Below are 16961 nucleotides of genomic sequence, written 5' to 3'. Positions count from 1 at the left end.
TTTATGGCATGTTGTGGCTTGATTCCTAATCTCGATCGGCCACTGGAAAAGGAACTGGCCGAACAGGTTTGGCTTCGGGCAGTGGAGTCAGCTTGCCCAGGTCACACAGAAGTCAACAGAAAGTGTACGTGTTCCCAAGACTCGTTCGGCCTTAGTCATTGGCCTATGTGAGGGCAACCACAAAATGGCTGCCGTACACAAAATGGAATCCGAGGGTTCAGAACAGAATCCCTGATTTCATGGTGATCTCGCCACTCAAATATGACGAAAATACCCGTACACCTTACACTTGTCATTTTCGGTCTGATGTTACCCAAATCGTCATGATACGACGATTCTTATGACACGGGTGCAGAATTTCAGTACCACAGACCCTCCTTTTGCCCTTACATAGGCAATAACCTACACTCACGCTAATCTGAGTCTAGGTCTATATTGATAAAATCATTGAGATGTTGCTGTAGCATCATCCTATTACTTGGCTCGTCTCTCGATATTGGTTTCCTTACACATGATGTAGCACAGAGGCCACATATAGTAGGAGCACACTGTACGCACAGACAGAACAGAAAAAGAATGGCTAAGATCATCCCAATGACCATCAGAATCTTCCATCCTCAGGCGGATATCAGTTCCCAGAACCACCCCATTAACGACCAATCTCCTTTATCCACATGTATAGAGTCGGAGATCTTATGCAGTTTGGAAATGGCCTGGTACACTGTCGGAGCATTATCTGAAATGAAAACACAGCAACTTGATTGGATCACTTTACATACCCCACCTCGGTCTGCAAGTATGACATCTAATGCAACTCTGTTCTGGAGTGTCATAAGACGATCCGACTGGAGCTCAACAGTCAAGTTACTGAGGGCACCGGCAGTTTCAACTACGGTGGACTCGACCACCCTCGTCAATTGTCGTATGTTCCTGCTGTTAACCATAGGTCCCCAAAACAGCAGAAAACCCTTCAAGAAATCTTGTCCTGCAGTATCTTCCGCAGTGAAGACACCTCTAACTACCCTTGTCTTGTGGTAATCTGCCACAGCTGTGTAGGTGGGAGGCAACAGGAACTAGACAAAACATGTGCCAGAGAAATCAGGGGGCAACCATGTGTATGCTCTATCGTAGCAGATGAAATAGGTACCCTTAGCTGCTAAGAACGAAGGGGAAGTCTGGGACGCAAAGACATATGTCTTTTTGCAGATACTCTTCCCTAGCTGAGCTTTTGGATTCTTGCCATTACCCTACAGACAGTAGTGACCCTGATGGGGTACAACCCAAATCGGGGAGGATCTTTTTGCATGCTGGTTCTCACTCAGACTAACTCCATATCCGGTTACATTCCATCCAATGTATGCCAGTGTCTCATCTCTCGGGATAGTCTCATAGGAAGTAGTTCCTCTAATCATATCTACTATACCCTTAACTAGAGCACTACTTTTTGGACTATCTTTTACAGAACGTAGGGGATGGACTTCACGAGCATAGATGAACATCGTTCTGTATACCCATACAGAACCATTGTAGCTGAATGGCAGGACCAGGTAGGGAATACCTTTATCAGTAGTATGAGGCATAAGACCACACACCCAACAGTTAGTCGTGTTCACTACTAATTGGTGTTGGTGCAGAAGCTGAACAAAGGAGTTATTGATAAACTCTAATCTTCTAACGGACTCATGTTCATGTAGAGGGTGAAAAGAATGTGAGGAAACAGTAGAAGAAGGCATAGGCTGTGCAGTGGGTAAAAACGTCACTCCAAAATAGAATAAAACATATCCTATTAAAAACATCATTACGCTAAACAACATGAAAATGCATAGTATCAGAAAACGTTTTCTAGTCATCATTGTACACATTTTGGCTCTAAAGTTCATCTCTTTGGCAGGTCTCTCCATCTCGAAAAACTCCATCCTCTAACCTTGCTGCTCGCGGAGGTAGGGTGTTCCGTGCTAAGGAATGCGCCCGTCAGCCCAGGGAACTCCCAAGGACCAACATGAACCGTCGACCTTGTGTCTTCGGCTTGCACTCCAAAGACTTGACGCCGCGACCCTACAGCTGAACCCGGATGGTGGTTCGAAAAACAAAAATCAAAAAAGTTTCTCAGATGAGAGAGCTGCACTTTCAAAAATATCAAAGAAAAAGGAATTTTTATTTATTTGTCCATAGTTCTCGGCCTCAGATTATAACGGCTTTTTCCTGGTAATGTCTCATCTCGAAACAACAGGTCAGGCTCAGTAGTGTCCAATCGAACTGCAGATGGCACGGCTTTGTGCAGAAGATCGTCGCTTTCACGCTCAGAATTTGTCCCATTTAAACGTGCATCGCTAAAAGGCAGAAAACGAGGCACAGTCTCAGTTTCAGAATCTGCAATACCCTCCGGTCGTACGGCATAGGCAAAGGGACCCTCTTACAGTGTACGCCGTGGATCCAGTTCTTCTTTCCTTGCACTCGCACTGCAGATCTCGTTGATAACTGGACTAAATAAGGGCTGTTCCAGCGGGGCTGATCATTCTTTGTCCGCTGAAAGTTTTTGACTAAAACCCATGAACCAGGATCGATGACGTGTCCTGGATATTCAGATGCCTGAGGCAGTGTATCGTGAACCTGTTGGTGTAAAACACGCAATTTAGCCGTCAAATCATACAAGTAATCGAGCAATACAGGATGTTCAATCTCGGTGAATTTCGTCGTCCTCGGCACTCCCCATAGGTTGGCCGGGCGACCGAACACAATCTCATACGGACTAAGTCCCACTCGTGAATGCACAGACATTCTTGTCGATAGAAGTGCTAGGGGCAAAGCATCAGGCCATTTAAGACCAGAGCTCGCTTGTATCTTGGCCAATTTCAGTTTTAACGTGCCATTATAGCACTCTACTAGTCCAGCTGATTGGGGGTGATTTGCAGCGTGAAACTTTTGGCGGATTCCCAGCCCTTCACATACTCTCTTCATCACTTGACCCACAAATTCACTCCCATTATCACTCCAGACCATTCTCGGCAAACCAAATCTGGGGAAGAATTCTTTGACAAGGGATTTAGCTGTGGACATGGCAGTGTTGTCTTTCAGGGGATATGCTTCTACGCATCTCGAAAAGGCACAAACAACAACGAGTACGTATTTCAAGTTGTTGCACCTCTCCATGTGGATGAAATCTAGCTGCAAAACCTCGAACGGATACGTTGGAGGCGCAAAATGACCAGCTGGAGTTGGAGTTCCCCTACCAGGGTTGTATTTCAGACAAACCATACAATTCTTGACCACATTCTCTGCACACTTAGGAATTCCAGCATTTTGCCATACTGGAGCCAACAACTTACAGATCCCTTTCACACTGATATGAGCCATTCTATGCGCCATCGTAACCACTGCAAGCACATACGCATCTGGTAGCAACCATCGCTGATGCTCTGACAATTCAACCCAACAACCATTTGCATCCAATTTACCCATGCTCTCTCTCCACACACTCAACTCTTTCTCTGTAGCTTCAGCTTGAATAGACTTCACACTCTATCGTATCTTCACACATTCCAACATCACCAATCCTTCTTGCAGGGCCCGCCACATACATTCGACTCATCACATCTCTTGCTGTTTCTTTCGCCACTTCATCAGCAAACGCATTACCGCGACCAACGTCGTCAGTAACCTTCTTATGTGCCCTACATTTCACAATCGCAACTTGTAATGGCAAGGTAAGTGACTCAAGAAGCTCATTCAGCAGCTGACCATGCTGTATCTTGGCTCCATGTGAAGTCAGAAACCCACGCTCTTTCCTCAATCGTCCAGAACTATGGGCCACACCAAACGCATACTGGCTGTCAGTATATATGGTCACTTTCATTCCTTTTGATAATACACACGCTCTCGTAAGTGCAATCAACTCGGCTGCTTGAGCTGAATTATGTGGGATACGTGCAGCTTCAACAATCGTATGTAAAGTCGTAACAGCATATGCCGCAGTCGTATCCCCATTCGGAAGCTTGAAGCATGAACCATCCACCCATAAGGTACCATCACACTTCACAAGAGGAGTGTCCTTAAGATCTACTCTCCCTTTCGTTTCTTCTTCTGTCCTAAGAAAGCAATCATGCTGTTCAGAAACATCTGTCTCTGCTACAATCGGCAACAACGTAGCTGGGTTCAACGTGTTGCATCTCTTTATGTGCACATGACTCGCTAAAAGTGTTAACTCATAACCTGACAATCGAGCACTAGTTAAGTGCTGTGTATTGGTCCTGTTTAACAAAGTGTCCACTGCATGTGGAACCATTACAATCAACATATTATTCATCACTAAACCAGCAGACTGTCGAATAGAAACAGCTGCTGCTGCCGTCGCTCTCAAGCAACTCGGCAACGCTCTAGCCACCGGATCTAAAGTTGACGAAAAATACGCACATGGAAGCTGTTTGTCCCCAAAAGACTGTGTCAGCACTGACAACGCACAACCTTCTTTCTCATGGACATACAGTGTAAAGGGCTTACTGTAGTCGGGGGTACCCAACACAGGAGCCGAACACAATGCATTGCGCAATTCGGAAACACTTTTCTGACAATCTTCAGACCACGGAAGGGGATTTGGCGTATCTTTACAGGTCAATGCCACCAAAGGTTTGGCCAGCAAGGAAAAATTCGGTATCCATTGTCTGCAATATGACGTGATACCCAAGAAAGCTCGCACTTCTCTCTGTGTAATTGGCACACTCAATTTTGCAATCGCTCGAATTCGTTCAGGGGTCAATCTTCTTCCCTCCTTCGATAAGAGATGACCTAAGTAGGTCACTTCTTGTTGACAATACTGTAATTTAGAAAGGCACACTTTATGATGCAGATCAGACAAATGACGCAACAACGACAAGGTGGCTTCTTTACAAATCTCCTCCGTATCTGCAGCGACCAGTAAATCGTCGACGTACTGAATAAGAGCAGCACCATCAGGTAAAACAATCGTATCAACCTGTGTCTTCAAAGCCTGACTATATATTGATGGACTCTCACAATAGCCTTGGGGAGCGCGTTTGAACCGGAAGCTTCGTCCTCCTAAACAGAAGCCGAAAATATCCCTACTCTCCTCGGCAATCGGTATGCTGAAAAAGGCATTTTTCAGGTCAATCACCGAGAACCAAGTGGCGGAAGCTGGAATCATCGTTAATAAGGCAGTGATATCAGGAACAACTGGAAACTGTGGCACAACTATTTTATTCACCTCCCTAAGATCAATCACAAACCTGTAAACAGGTGGCTGAGAAGAGTCAGTTCGCTTCAGAACAGGCAGAACAGGGCTATTGCAAACGTTACCTCTTGTTTCTTCAATTACATCTTTTTCAATCAAGTCATGAATGATCGCTAGCAACGCCCTTTCACCTTCACTAGAGATCTTGTATTGGGGAATGCGTGGCATTTTAACGTTTGCTTTTAACGTTTGCTTTCAACGTCACAACATATGGCGGTATTTCCAAAAGACGCACATCATTAGGACCAGTAGCCCAAATAGTATCAGGAAGAGAAAACAGTTCTGCCGGAAGTTTATCCTTCGACAAATACATTGAGGAGACCACTTTCTTACCCAGTGTAAGCTGTACTCCCGAAGGAGAACAATACAATGTCGCGTACAATCTATTCAACAGATCCAACCCTAACAAGTTCTCACCACAACCCGTCTTCAGAATAAGGGGTGCTTCGAATTCACAAGGTCCAACAGAAAGAGGCATAGGACTTAGAAATCGGATTCCTAACCGGGGCGCCAGAAAAACCTACTGAAACATTCATTTCGCCAGACAAAGGTGCGCCAGGGAGTTTAGAGTGCATAATAGAACTCTTTGTAGCACCAGTATCCAACAGAAAAGGCTCTGACACACCTGATGTAATCACCTCAACATAAGGTCCACTCTGATCTACTGGAACTGAAACCACTCCCTCTCTTTGTCTATGGCTGTCCTAGCAATCATCACCTTCCACATTCTCACCTTCTGCATAGTAGTCATCAGCATAGTACTGAGTCGTCCTACCAGACGCGTTATTCTGCTGATCAAAATTATTCATTGAATTCTGTGGAGGAAAGGGACGTGTGTTCAAAGGATAACCTCCACGTCCTCTACCTCTAGGAGCTTGTGGAGCACCCCGATCTCTTGCGCTAGAAACACCATTCATACGTTGTAACAAAACAGGGCAGCTACTTTTAAAATGACCCTCTCCTTTGCAATATGCACACTGATTAGGGCCTACAGGAAAACGTTGCTGAGAAAACTCGAACCTTTGCGAGTTTCTCTGAAACTGCTGAGGTTGCTGATAATCACGCTGACCACCACGAGGTGGATACGCCTGCTGCAAAAGAACCTTCGTCTTTAACTCTTTAGTTTTCTTGTCTGCTCTATCCTTCTCATCTTTCTCTATTTTCGTAGTACTGTGCAGTAGCCAATATCTGTGCTGAAGAGGAAACGGCCCACGAACTCTCTGAATCTTTCAATTTCTTACACAACTCAGGAAGCAAATAGTGCACAAACTTGTCAACGAACAACCGTTGACCACCTTCTGTACTCATGTCTTGACCACTGTGGTGGATAAACGTCTCTTCAAACCTGGTGAAGAAATCAGACACGGTTTCCTCTTTCTTCTGCTTACATGCAGACAACTTATCCCAATTTACACGCAACGCAGGCATTAAAGTCTTCATATAAGTAACGATCTTACCAGGGAGTTCTGCTACTAAAGGCTCAGGTTTAGCACCACCAACTTGTCGGCCATCTGCAGCAGCAATATTAACCCAGGTATCACCTAACTCTTGCGCATGATCCGTGTGACGAATCAATCCCCACAAAGGCTGCGGAACAACATTTCCAAACAACATGTCTATGTCGGTGTAGGAGAGTAGGGTCTGCAATCCTATGATCACCCAGATTTTTGCTTTTTGCTGCACTGGTTTACGACTTTCCCTGGCTGTGGGCCTGCTAATCAGACCCACAGCCTAGCTGTTCTCTCTATCCAAATTGTACTCAGGTACTGAATTGGCACTGGGCCCTCTCCAAGTCCCTGTACCCAGGGCTGAGGTGTACCCAGAAGTCTCCCAGGGGCTGAAGCATGTATTATGCCACCCCTGGGCTGACTAACTAAACTGACACAACTGGCTGCACGACAGCTGGGGCAAGGTGGTGTACTCACCCTTTGCTTTAGATATAGTATGCCTATATCTAACCCTAAAAATGGACACACAGATCTCCTATCAGTCACTCCTATGGCAGGCCTTAACAATCCTGAAGGCAGAGTGCTTGGAATCGTGTGAGATGGTGCTCTGGCATGAGCTGAGCCTGTCAGCGGCTTTCGGGATCCATCCCTTAGCCGTTTCCATGATATCGCATACCATATACTCTTAAGTGCATTATAATCCTCGCGGTTATATGCCAACTCTGGTATCGCTTTATCAAAACATGTCGAGTAAGGTGTCATACGAATTGGAATACTAACCCCTCGCCAATTCTGGCGACGGGGTTAGCATTCCACCCTTCTAGAGGGACACGACATGTATGTAACCCCTAACCCCGGTTAAAGTCAAACAGAGCCTCAGCTCCACAAAATGGATGCTGCCACCGAGACACAAGTCTGCCCTCCTGCTGCTGGGAGTCCTCCCAGAGCAGGAGATAAGGACAAAGGGTTTCCTGCCAGGGGCGGTGCCAGCACCGTCCCAGACAGGGTTTTGTGTATTGTAGGTAGGCAGGGCTTTAGAGGAAGGTGACTGCACGTGGCACCCCGGTGCTCACTGTGCATAGGCTGGCTGGAACCAGTTCCAGGGTCACTCCAGACCCTGTGCTGGGGAAAAGCCCGCCAAGGAAGTGGGTGTAACCACCCCCCTCCTAGTCCCACCCCTAGGGCAGGACTTAGTCGCGTGCCAGCCCCTTTTTACAGGATAAAGGTAGGAACTGGCCCCCTTCCAAATCAGATCATCTTTGAATCCTGAAACTACTGTCCACGAAAGGAACTCAAGACTTCTTCCTAAGATTTCTCCCTTGTGACTAAGGAGTAGTCACCCTGCATCCGCAGGCACCATCTTAAGAACACTGCGGTCTGCTGCAAGTCTCTCCTCCGGATCAAGACTGCCCAGCTCGACGAGAACCGGCTTCCCTGGCACCTCTGACCTCTACCTGCATCATCAGTCACGCTGAGATTCGTGGGTGTGACGAGACCTCGAGGGACCGGCCATCTTCAAGACTGCACGACTTCTTTCCAGCAAGCCCGCCGAGTAATTTCCTGGTGAGTGCTTTGGGGTCCGAGAAGCCCCGACCCTGAGCAGCTCCAGCACCGAAGTGCAGCCTCCCAGCATCGCCACGATCTGCGTGGGGCCCTTCTGCTTTTTGCTGCTCACCGCGTTGTTTGGCTACTAGCCCGCTGGCTTGTGGCCTTCTGAACGACGCCCGACGACATTTCTGCTGCTGGTCTGGTTGCTCCAGGCTGGCCCTTGCTCCCTTCCAAAAGAGGAGCACCCCGGACCCTCCTGGTCCACTCAAGACGCCATTTTGAGTCCACCGCGTGGGCTTGAATTAGCCAAGGCTTGTTGCCCAATCCTGGGTAACTTCGACGCCGACAGCTTCATCCATCGTGGGACAGCTCGCCTCTCCATCCTGGTCGCCGACAACGCCTCCTGGTCCGTGAGATCTGCAGAGCCAGCGTCGCCCACTCACCTAGTCGAGGTGACTTCGCCCGGTGCCATCCTGGTGCCCACTTAATCACTGGCTAGTGATTCAAGAACTTGGTCCCCTCTGCTTTCAGGTTCCTTCTTCCTCGATCCAGGCTTGGATCCAACGAACTTTCCTTCACTGGTCGCCTGCCAGCAACTTCCTTCTTCCAGGCTCCTGGTCCGGCAACGAGATCCCCGACGTCTTTTCAGACCTATGCAGCTGCAGCCCCTGGGCTAGGTAACTTCGGCACTTCGGTGTCCCAGCATAGCCTCACTATCCTAGGGTCAGGATCCACTGTCGTTTTCTTCCTACCAGGTCGGGTTCGCCCGTGAACACTAACTTTGCCTTTACTAGCCTCCATAGACTTTGTCCCGCATCCCGCGTGAGAGTGCCCACTCTGCACCCGAGTCCCCTAGGTCTCCTAGAAGTAATCTAACGATTCCCTAGTTAAGTCCTAGCGATTCCAAAACCTATTAGTACTGTACTTACCTGCTAGTAATTTCGCATTCCACTTTTTAAGTATATGGTTTTTCGTGCCCCTCGGGCATTTGTGTATAACGTGCTAACTTAAGTATTTTCGTAAGAGTTTTGTTGTGTGCCTAGCACCCTGTCCTCATAAAGAGTACAGGGTTGTTGTGATTCTAATAAATACATTGTTTATTTTCATAACACTTGTGTGGTGTCCTTTCACTGGGTGTTCAAGGGGTAATGTGATGGTAAAACAGCTGGCTTAACACGCCCTCTAGAGTCTTAGCCTTAGACTGCTCGTATCCATGCTACTAGGATAGCTGGTCTATAAGGTTGACTTACAACCAATCATCAATAAGGGTTGTTTGGACTGATATATAGTGATCACTAGAATAGTGAACACTGCACATCAGGCCAACTTCTCACAGTCGGCTAGATTCATAACACATGAGTCTACAGTCTGAGATAGTTCCTTATAATACCCTGCAGGATTTTTCCAGGGGTCAGGTAAAATCTGCTTAAGGGCCAAAACTTCAGCTCGCTTCCATGAAACATGTACCCAAACACGCTGAAAATGAGCCGGTACGGCAGCAATGTTATTAGGGGCGCATCGGCTGCGACAGCGTCCTTCCATACAGGAGGAACTTCTCTCATCGGATATTGTCGCGCTTTTCTCCTAGCAGAGGGATCAGGTTCAAACAACGACCGAGAGATAGCCTCACTCCTAAATGACGACAATGTCGCAACTGCTCTCTCAACATCGGAACCCACAATCGTGCCCTTCGCGAACTCGAACCGTACACGACACAACTCGGGCGGATTGGATTCCAAATCATTATCTTCCAATTCTTCACAAAGAAAAACACACATTTTATCAAAAACATATCTTTGCTTCGGTGCTTCCCATTGGCGGAAGACATCCATAACAGACTCTAACTCATATCTTGCAGGATCAGTAACCCATTTATGCGCCAAATGATCCAACGCTCCCTTCTCTCTAGAATCCGGCAATTGGCTACGTAACTGTTTACGCTCTGAAACAGGGGTCGTAGTTAATGACCCAAAGAAAGGAGACAAGAGTCTAGTAACAGTGTCAGTCATTCTCTGTCGAACAGAAGGAGAAGTCGACAAAAGAACAGGAGGAAAGACAGGATGAGACAAGGCAGACGCAGAGGCAGTATCAGGAGGAATATCGGAAGAAGTAGTTGATACAGTAGGCAAAGTCGTAGGGAGTATAAGCAGAGTAGGTAGCAAAGTCGGCGGCCCTTGAGGAGGCTGACGCCATAGCAGTGGGAGCCAACTGAAGAGGAGCTGGCGGTTGTGGAAGAACCTGAGGCAAAACAACCGTAGGTTGCACAACTAAAGGTTGCGGAGGTGCTGTAGCACTCTGCGCATAAGGGGGTGGCGAGCTCAACAAATGCGACATTAAAGGATCTTTCTCAAGTTCCTTTGCTGTATCCTGCTGGAGAGGCGGCAAAACTGGATAGCATTTATCAATTGCCATTTTACGTTGCCTGTGCAACTGCTCACTCACTTGTTTTTCTTTATCTTCTTTATACTGCATAGCAGCTTGCATTATCGAGATACCCTTTTCTCTTTTATTCCTTTTTGCTAATTTAATTTCTTTCTGTTTGGCTTCCTTTCACCATAGGCGGAAAGAGTCAAACATCGCCGGCCGGGCTTTCTTCTTAAAAAGTCTAACCTCTAGATTATCTAAGATTTCCGTGTCAAAACTACCATATTGGGGCCATTTGAGGACACCGTCCTTCCTAGTGTATCGGATCCACACTTCATTATATGTGATGGGGCCCACGCCATGCTTCACATAGAGTTCATAGGTTGGAGTTCCAATCGGAGGAATCGGACACGAGTCCTCCAACCGGGAATCCCTATTTCGACCACAACAAAACAAATTTCCAAGTCTGCGAAGACCAGGCATCTTCGCTCACTAGCCTAGCTTCAAACTTCAAGGGAATATCGAAAACGATAGTCTCGTAAATACACGAGTCCCTCGGCTTTGGTGCTTGCAAGTTCCAAATCAAAGATCCCAAGGGGATACCCAAAAACTAAGGACTGGGAGACGCTCCACTCATACTGAGGTATCGATGACGTCACCAGAAGACTCGTCTATCGTCTCGCTCTACAAAATCATCAAAGGGTCCAAGACAGGGCGATAGTCAGGGCAGCAGTCCTTCGTAGCCGTTGGAAAGCGGGGAACCTCGCAGCAAAGACTTTCGGACCACGACGACATACAGGGGTCGATGAAGTGGTTGGCCTTCCTCCATTATTTTCACACGAAGCTCCTCACGAACCTCTGGCTTGGACCGGTACCGCTGAAATCGCCCCACATTGGGCGCCAAATGAAGTACCGGGTTATTTAGAACCCAGCGGTGCCAGGGGACACACCCAAAGACTTCGGATTCTCCTGTCTCAGACTATAGAAACGCAGAGACTTCTTGGTGACGTCAAAGATCAGATTTATTGGCTGCAACCAATAACAGGTATCCTAGAAGTACAACACGGTGTATGTTCTCAGGAGACTGCTCAACTTTACAAAGCTAGTCATCCCTTTTATACCAAATATTATGCTTCAGGCAAACATTCCTTATTTACAGTTGACCATTCACATATTTTCACGACAAAGAAAAAGCAGAGTCATGATGACAAGCCCATATTTCAGTTTGTCCAGCCCACAATCAATTACCCGGCAAGGCCCAACACTTTTCATCAGATAATCGGACGGACCCCCTAATAAAATTGGGCACCACCTAATCGTAAAACAGGCCATAAAGAAAGGAACAGAGACAGGTGTGAGTAAGATTAGACATAGTTGTGCGCAATACAGGGTTTATGGCATGTTGTGGCTTGATTCCTAATCTCGATCGGCCACTGGAAAAGGAACTGGCCGAACAGGTTTGGCTTCGGGCAGTGGAGTCAGCTTGCCCAGGTCACACAGAAGTCAACAGAAAGTGTACGTGTTCCTAAGACTCGTTCGGCCTTAGTCATTGGCCTATGTGAGGGCAACCACAAAATGGCTGCCGTACACAAAATGGAATCCGAGGGTTCAGACCGGAATCCCTGATTTCATGGTGATCTCGCCACTCAAATATGACGAAAATACCCGCACACCTTACACTTGTCATTTTCGATCTGATGTTACCAAAATCGTCATGATACGACGATTCTTATGACACGGGTGCAGAATTTCAGTACCACAATCCAGCTCCCCACCCGCCCTCCATCCCTTCCCATGTCTCCTCCCCACTGGTGCAGGTCTAGGCCCACTCTGCCAATGGTGCCCTTCTGTCTGTCTTTCCTCCCAGCACTCCATCCACCCTCTGCGCCTCCCCAACTCTCCTTCCCACAGGCATGGATCTGGGGCCCACGCTGCGATCACTCAGTGGCCTAGTGTCCGTCTATCACACCACCTGCCCTCCATGCCTCCCCACCGGCGCAGGTCTGGGGCCCACTCTGCTGTCACTCGGTGGCCTTCTGTCCGTCTGTCCACCCAGCACACCACCTGCCCTTCGCTCCTCTTCACCTCTCCACTGGCGCGGGTCTGGGGCCCACTCTGCTGTCACTCGGTGGCCTTCTGTCCGTCTGTCCACCAAGTGCACCACCTGCCCTCCATGCCTCCCCACCTCTCCACTGGCGTGGGTCTGGGGCCCACATGCTGTCACTCGTTGGCCTTCTGTCGTCTGTCCACCAAGCACACCACCCGCCCACCATGCCTCCCCACTGGCGCGGGTCTGGGGCACACTCTGCTGGTACTACAGAAGAGGGCCGCTTGTGGGCCCCGGGGCACCCCTGATCTTCCCGCTGTTGCTAGTATAGAGTCTGGAGTGCTTAGATCACTCCAGATTCGTCTATTTGTGCCATGAGAGGGGCATTGATAGGAGCAGGGTATTCCAAAACCCACCCCTTTGACAATTGGTGCGGGCACAGGCATCCTCACTGTGCCCCAGTGGGGTAATGGATCCATTACAGAATGGCTGGCAACTGTTATCTCCTCAGTGATGCACATGAGGGCATTGCAGGGCACCTTAACTCCTGCTACATTGGGGCTTTGGTAATCGTTTAGGAGGCCTTGCGGGGCAGACCTCCGTCCTATTTATATCAATGTCTCTATGCGCTTCTTTTATCTGCTCCAGCCTCTATATGCCTATCAGTGTAAACCCAGTTTCTCTTCTAATGTGTTCTCAATACTTTTTCCAAGTGTTACATTTCTGTTCTCTTCTCTTACACAATTTGGTCCTAGCCCTTCACGTCTTCCTTTTTGTTTTCTACATTCCTCTCTGATTCTCTTTCCTCTCCTATATTTATCTCCTTCGAACTAGTTCTCTCTCTCGCTGCTTAGACCTGGCCTCCTTTTGTTTGATATCATGTTTTACTCTGTTCTCATATGTTCACTTGTAGCTCATTTTCTCATCTTGTTTCACAGTTTGAATCCTGTCGATGCTGGTCGCCCACCTTCATATTTCCTGACCGCCAGACTGAGGAGGACTTCCTAAGATGACATAATCCAAATTTAGAACCATGGGGCAAAAGAAGAAGCTGTGTCCTCGACTTCTTGATTACCTTGTAATCATCGGAGCCAGGTGAGTGCCGTCCCCCCCCCCCCACCTTCCCACCCACCTTCCCTTGATACACTGCCCGAGTCTCCTCCCCTCCTGATCACTGATCCCACAGTACACCTCCTGATCTGCTCCTTGACTTAACAGCCACTCTTTTGTACCTAGACTTGTCCATATGTAGAACCCCTAAATTCCCAACACTTGAATGAGTGTGAAGAGTTGTCCGTCCTCTAGCCTCTGTCCCTAGTGTCCCTAGACCCCAGTTCCTGCGCAGCTTTCACTGCTACTACTCTTGAGTCTTTGCCACTGTCAAACTACTTTCTAGTCCTTCGGTGTTCTCCAGGCTTCATCCACGAGATCATTTTATGCATTGCAGCATCCCAATTCAGACTTTAAGCATTGTCAGGGTTCCTTCTCCCAGGATATCAGCCTCATATATGGCAGTGAGTTCAAACTTTACAGTCAGGTAGGTATTGCTACCAGCAAGCGCTTGCGTATAAGCAACAAATAAACAACTGAGTGAACAAATCATTTAAGAGGTCTTAGCATGACATTGCAACTTAATTAAAAGCTGTATGATACTTTTTATATTAGGAAAATAAATATCAAGATGCCAGTGTATAAATGTTTGTCAATGTTTATATAGAAATTGAAACTTGTATTTACAGGGGTTCAGAAAATCAATCTTATAATACTTTGCCAGTGATCATTGCAGTTCTTTTCCAAGTTAGTGTGCCATTTGTCAGTGTATTTCATGGACGCTCTGAATATAAAGTTAGAGGCTGTCGCACACAGAAAAGCTAGGCTCTGAATGAATTTTAACAGTCACTAGAGAGAAAGTTGGGTTCTGATCGACGTTTCGGTCTCAGGTGTTTTGCATCTGAGACCATCTTCAGGACTAGAATTTCATGAAGATGATGTAGGACCCCCTTGAAAGTATTTAAAAACAAGCATTTGCAATGCAAAAGGTCTCGCATTAGGAACGTTTGAGCTATTGGTATTGTAAATGACATTTTTTATTTATGTTTTGTTTTTGAAAATAGCAAAATTAATAGCTTTGTCATTTACAATGCCAATAGTTATAACTTTCGCAAATGTGACACCGATAGCATTTGTAATGCAATATGTGTTGTATTTACGTGACTTACATGTATTGATATTACAAATAACAATGGCTGTTAATTTTTCTAATTAATTAATACTTAAATAAAAGTTATTGTAATTTCTAATGGCAAAAGCTTAAACTTTTGTAGGTGCAAAAGTTGAGGAACTCGGGATTGAATTTTCCCCAGATTAAAGTGCTCTGTTTTAACAAGAAGGGATTCAATTATAGAGTAGTTTAAAAAAACAAAAAAACAAGCACTGGTTACTGTCCTAATGCTTAATTAAAACAAAATACTTACAATGAATGTTTGAACTAGAATTGGGTTCCTAGTAACTAATATAGTGTAAAGTTCTGGTGGCTCTGTGATGGAAAAATTGAACATTTCAAAACATTTGGGGTCAGTCACATTGATCATTACTACGCAAAATGTAAAGCCCATACTGAATAGACATTAAGAAGTCTGCCACAAGGTATTTTTCAGCAACTTATTAAATGCCTTGGAACAGTGACATTGGACAGTCCCTGGACAAAATTAAAAACACGTTATTTACGTGGGGCACCCAAGGCAACGTCTGAAGAAGCAGCTGAATACCGAGATGTAGAACTGGAGTAATGTCTTACTGAGGTGTGCCCCCATCTTCACAAGCCCAACCTCGGTCTCAGAATTTTTTTCTTTTAAACACACCTCACACTGTCACTGCTTATCTCAACTCCCTTACGACACTATTACTTGTATTATTTAACATCTGTGCATAACTCAATAGGATCAAAACTCATTTGGGGGCTTTGTGAGTAACCCCGCATCGAAGACTCAGAACTACGAATTATTGTGCAAAACTAGAAAATCGTAACCAAGACAGCGCTTGAAGATTAGTCTGAGATTTTACAACGGAGCCATATCCAATCAAAATACCAGTAAAGAGAGCATATAAGTTGTCGAGCTTTGTTGAAGTAGTATACGATACCATACCATCTATTTTCTTCATATACAGCCTCCCACACCTCCGCCGTTAACAGGCACCCTGCTTTCAAACCCCACTCACACAAACAGGAGTCGTTGTCACCGATCGAAACCTCGAACACGGACCCTCAATACTGTGCGAATAGACCGAGCCCGCCCATATGCCACATCAATTGGCTTCGCTCTTGGAACAACTCTCTGATTGGTTGGTGGCCATGCTCATCATATGTGTTAATCGAGTTTTTCCGCTCAGTTTACACACCCAACAGGGAAATGTAGTTTCTTGCTTTGAGCAAGCACTCGTGCCGGGCGGGGCGCAGGAACCTTACCAATAGTAAACAAGCAAAACAAGTGACGTCAGGCGGGCGCGTACACTTCCGCGCAGGCGCAGAGTGTTCTTAGTCGCTTCTCCGGCACCCGCCCGCCCATCCATCGGGAGCCGGGCAGAAGGAGCCCATATGAAAACAGGACAAGAAAAGAGCCTGGTGAGGTGAGGTGAGGTGAGGGGGGAGGGGAGCGTGTGTGTGTGTGTATGCGTGGGTGGGTTCTCTGTATGCGTGCGTGTGTGTATGTGCGCTCGTGTGTGTGTCTCTGGTGAGGTAAGGGGGGAGCGTGTGTGTATGCAGTGTGTGTATGCAGTGTGTGTGCGCGCATGTGTGGGTATGCGACGGCGGGGGTGGGTTCTCTGTATGTATGGGTGCGTGCATGGGTGCTCGTGTGTGTGTCTCTGGGTATGCGCATGCGTGTTGGTGCTTCCGAGGCAGGAGAGGGGCACGGCGCCGTGCGCGCCCACGAGGTGCAATCTGCGCTCGTGCACCCTCTCTTGTCCACATTCCCAGAAACGGGTGACAATAGATGTCTTCGCAGACTAAGCAATGCTTCGCATTGCTTACGTCTAGCTAGACCTAAAAAGCATGATTAATACAGTCAAATAGTCAAAACATACACCTGCAGTCGAGTGAGCTAAATATGCTCTAAAACACCTGAGGCTAGAACACCATCACCAGCTTAATAATTCAATAACCTTGAAAAATTAAGTATATCAAGGTTACTGTGAAAGAAAGAAACATTATTAATGTGATGATTTGAATAGAAAGTGAATGGTAGTAAAGACCTTCACCTAATTAGATCTATTGGTGTCTCGACAGACGTGTATTACGTCGGAGATATGC

General features: G+C 46.8%; 1 protein-coding gene across 11 annotated transcripts in view; it reads left to right on the top strand.

Moving 5' to 3' along the window:
- MADD (MAP kinase activating death domain) overlaps nt 1-16961 on the top strand; it is an 853817-nt gene that overhangs the window by 79871 nt on the left and 756985 nt on the right. For all 11 annotated transcript variants that reach the window (XM_078684455.1, XM_078684462.1, XM_078684460.1 and 8 more), the window contains exon 2: nt 13591-13747. In XM_078684455.1, coding sequence (XP_078540581.1) covers nt 13686-13747 — 62 coding nt within the window. In that variant the 5' untranslated portion in view covers nt 13591-13685. The remainder of the gene's footprint in view (nt 1-13590; nt 13748-16961) is intronic.

Source organism: Lissotriton helveticus, chromosome 3_2 (assembly GCF_964261635.1).
Source record: "Lissotriton helveticus chromosome 3_2, aLisHel1.1, whole genome shotgun sequence".
In the NCBI taxonomy this organism is placed as follows: domain Eukaryota; kingdom Metazoa; phylum Chordata; class Amphibia; order Caudata; family Salamandridae; genus Lissotriton; species Lissotriton helveticus.
The sequence above is the reverse complement of the archived record's forward strand: the minus strand, read 5'-3'. Positions and strand labels throughout refer to the sequence as shown.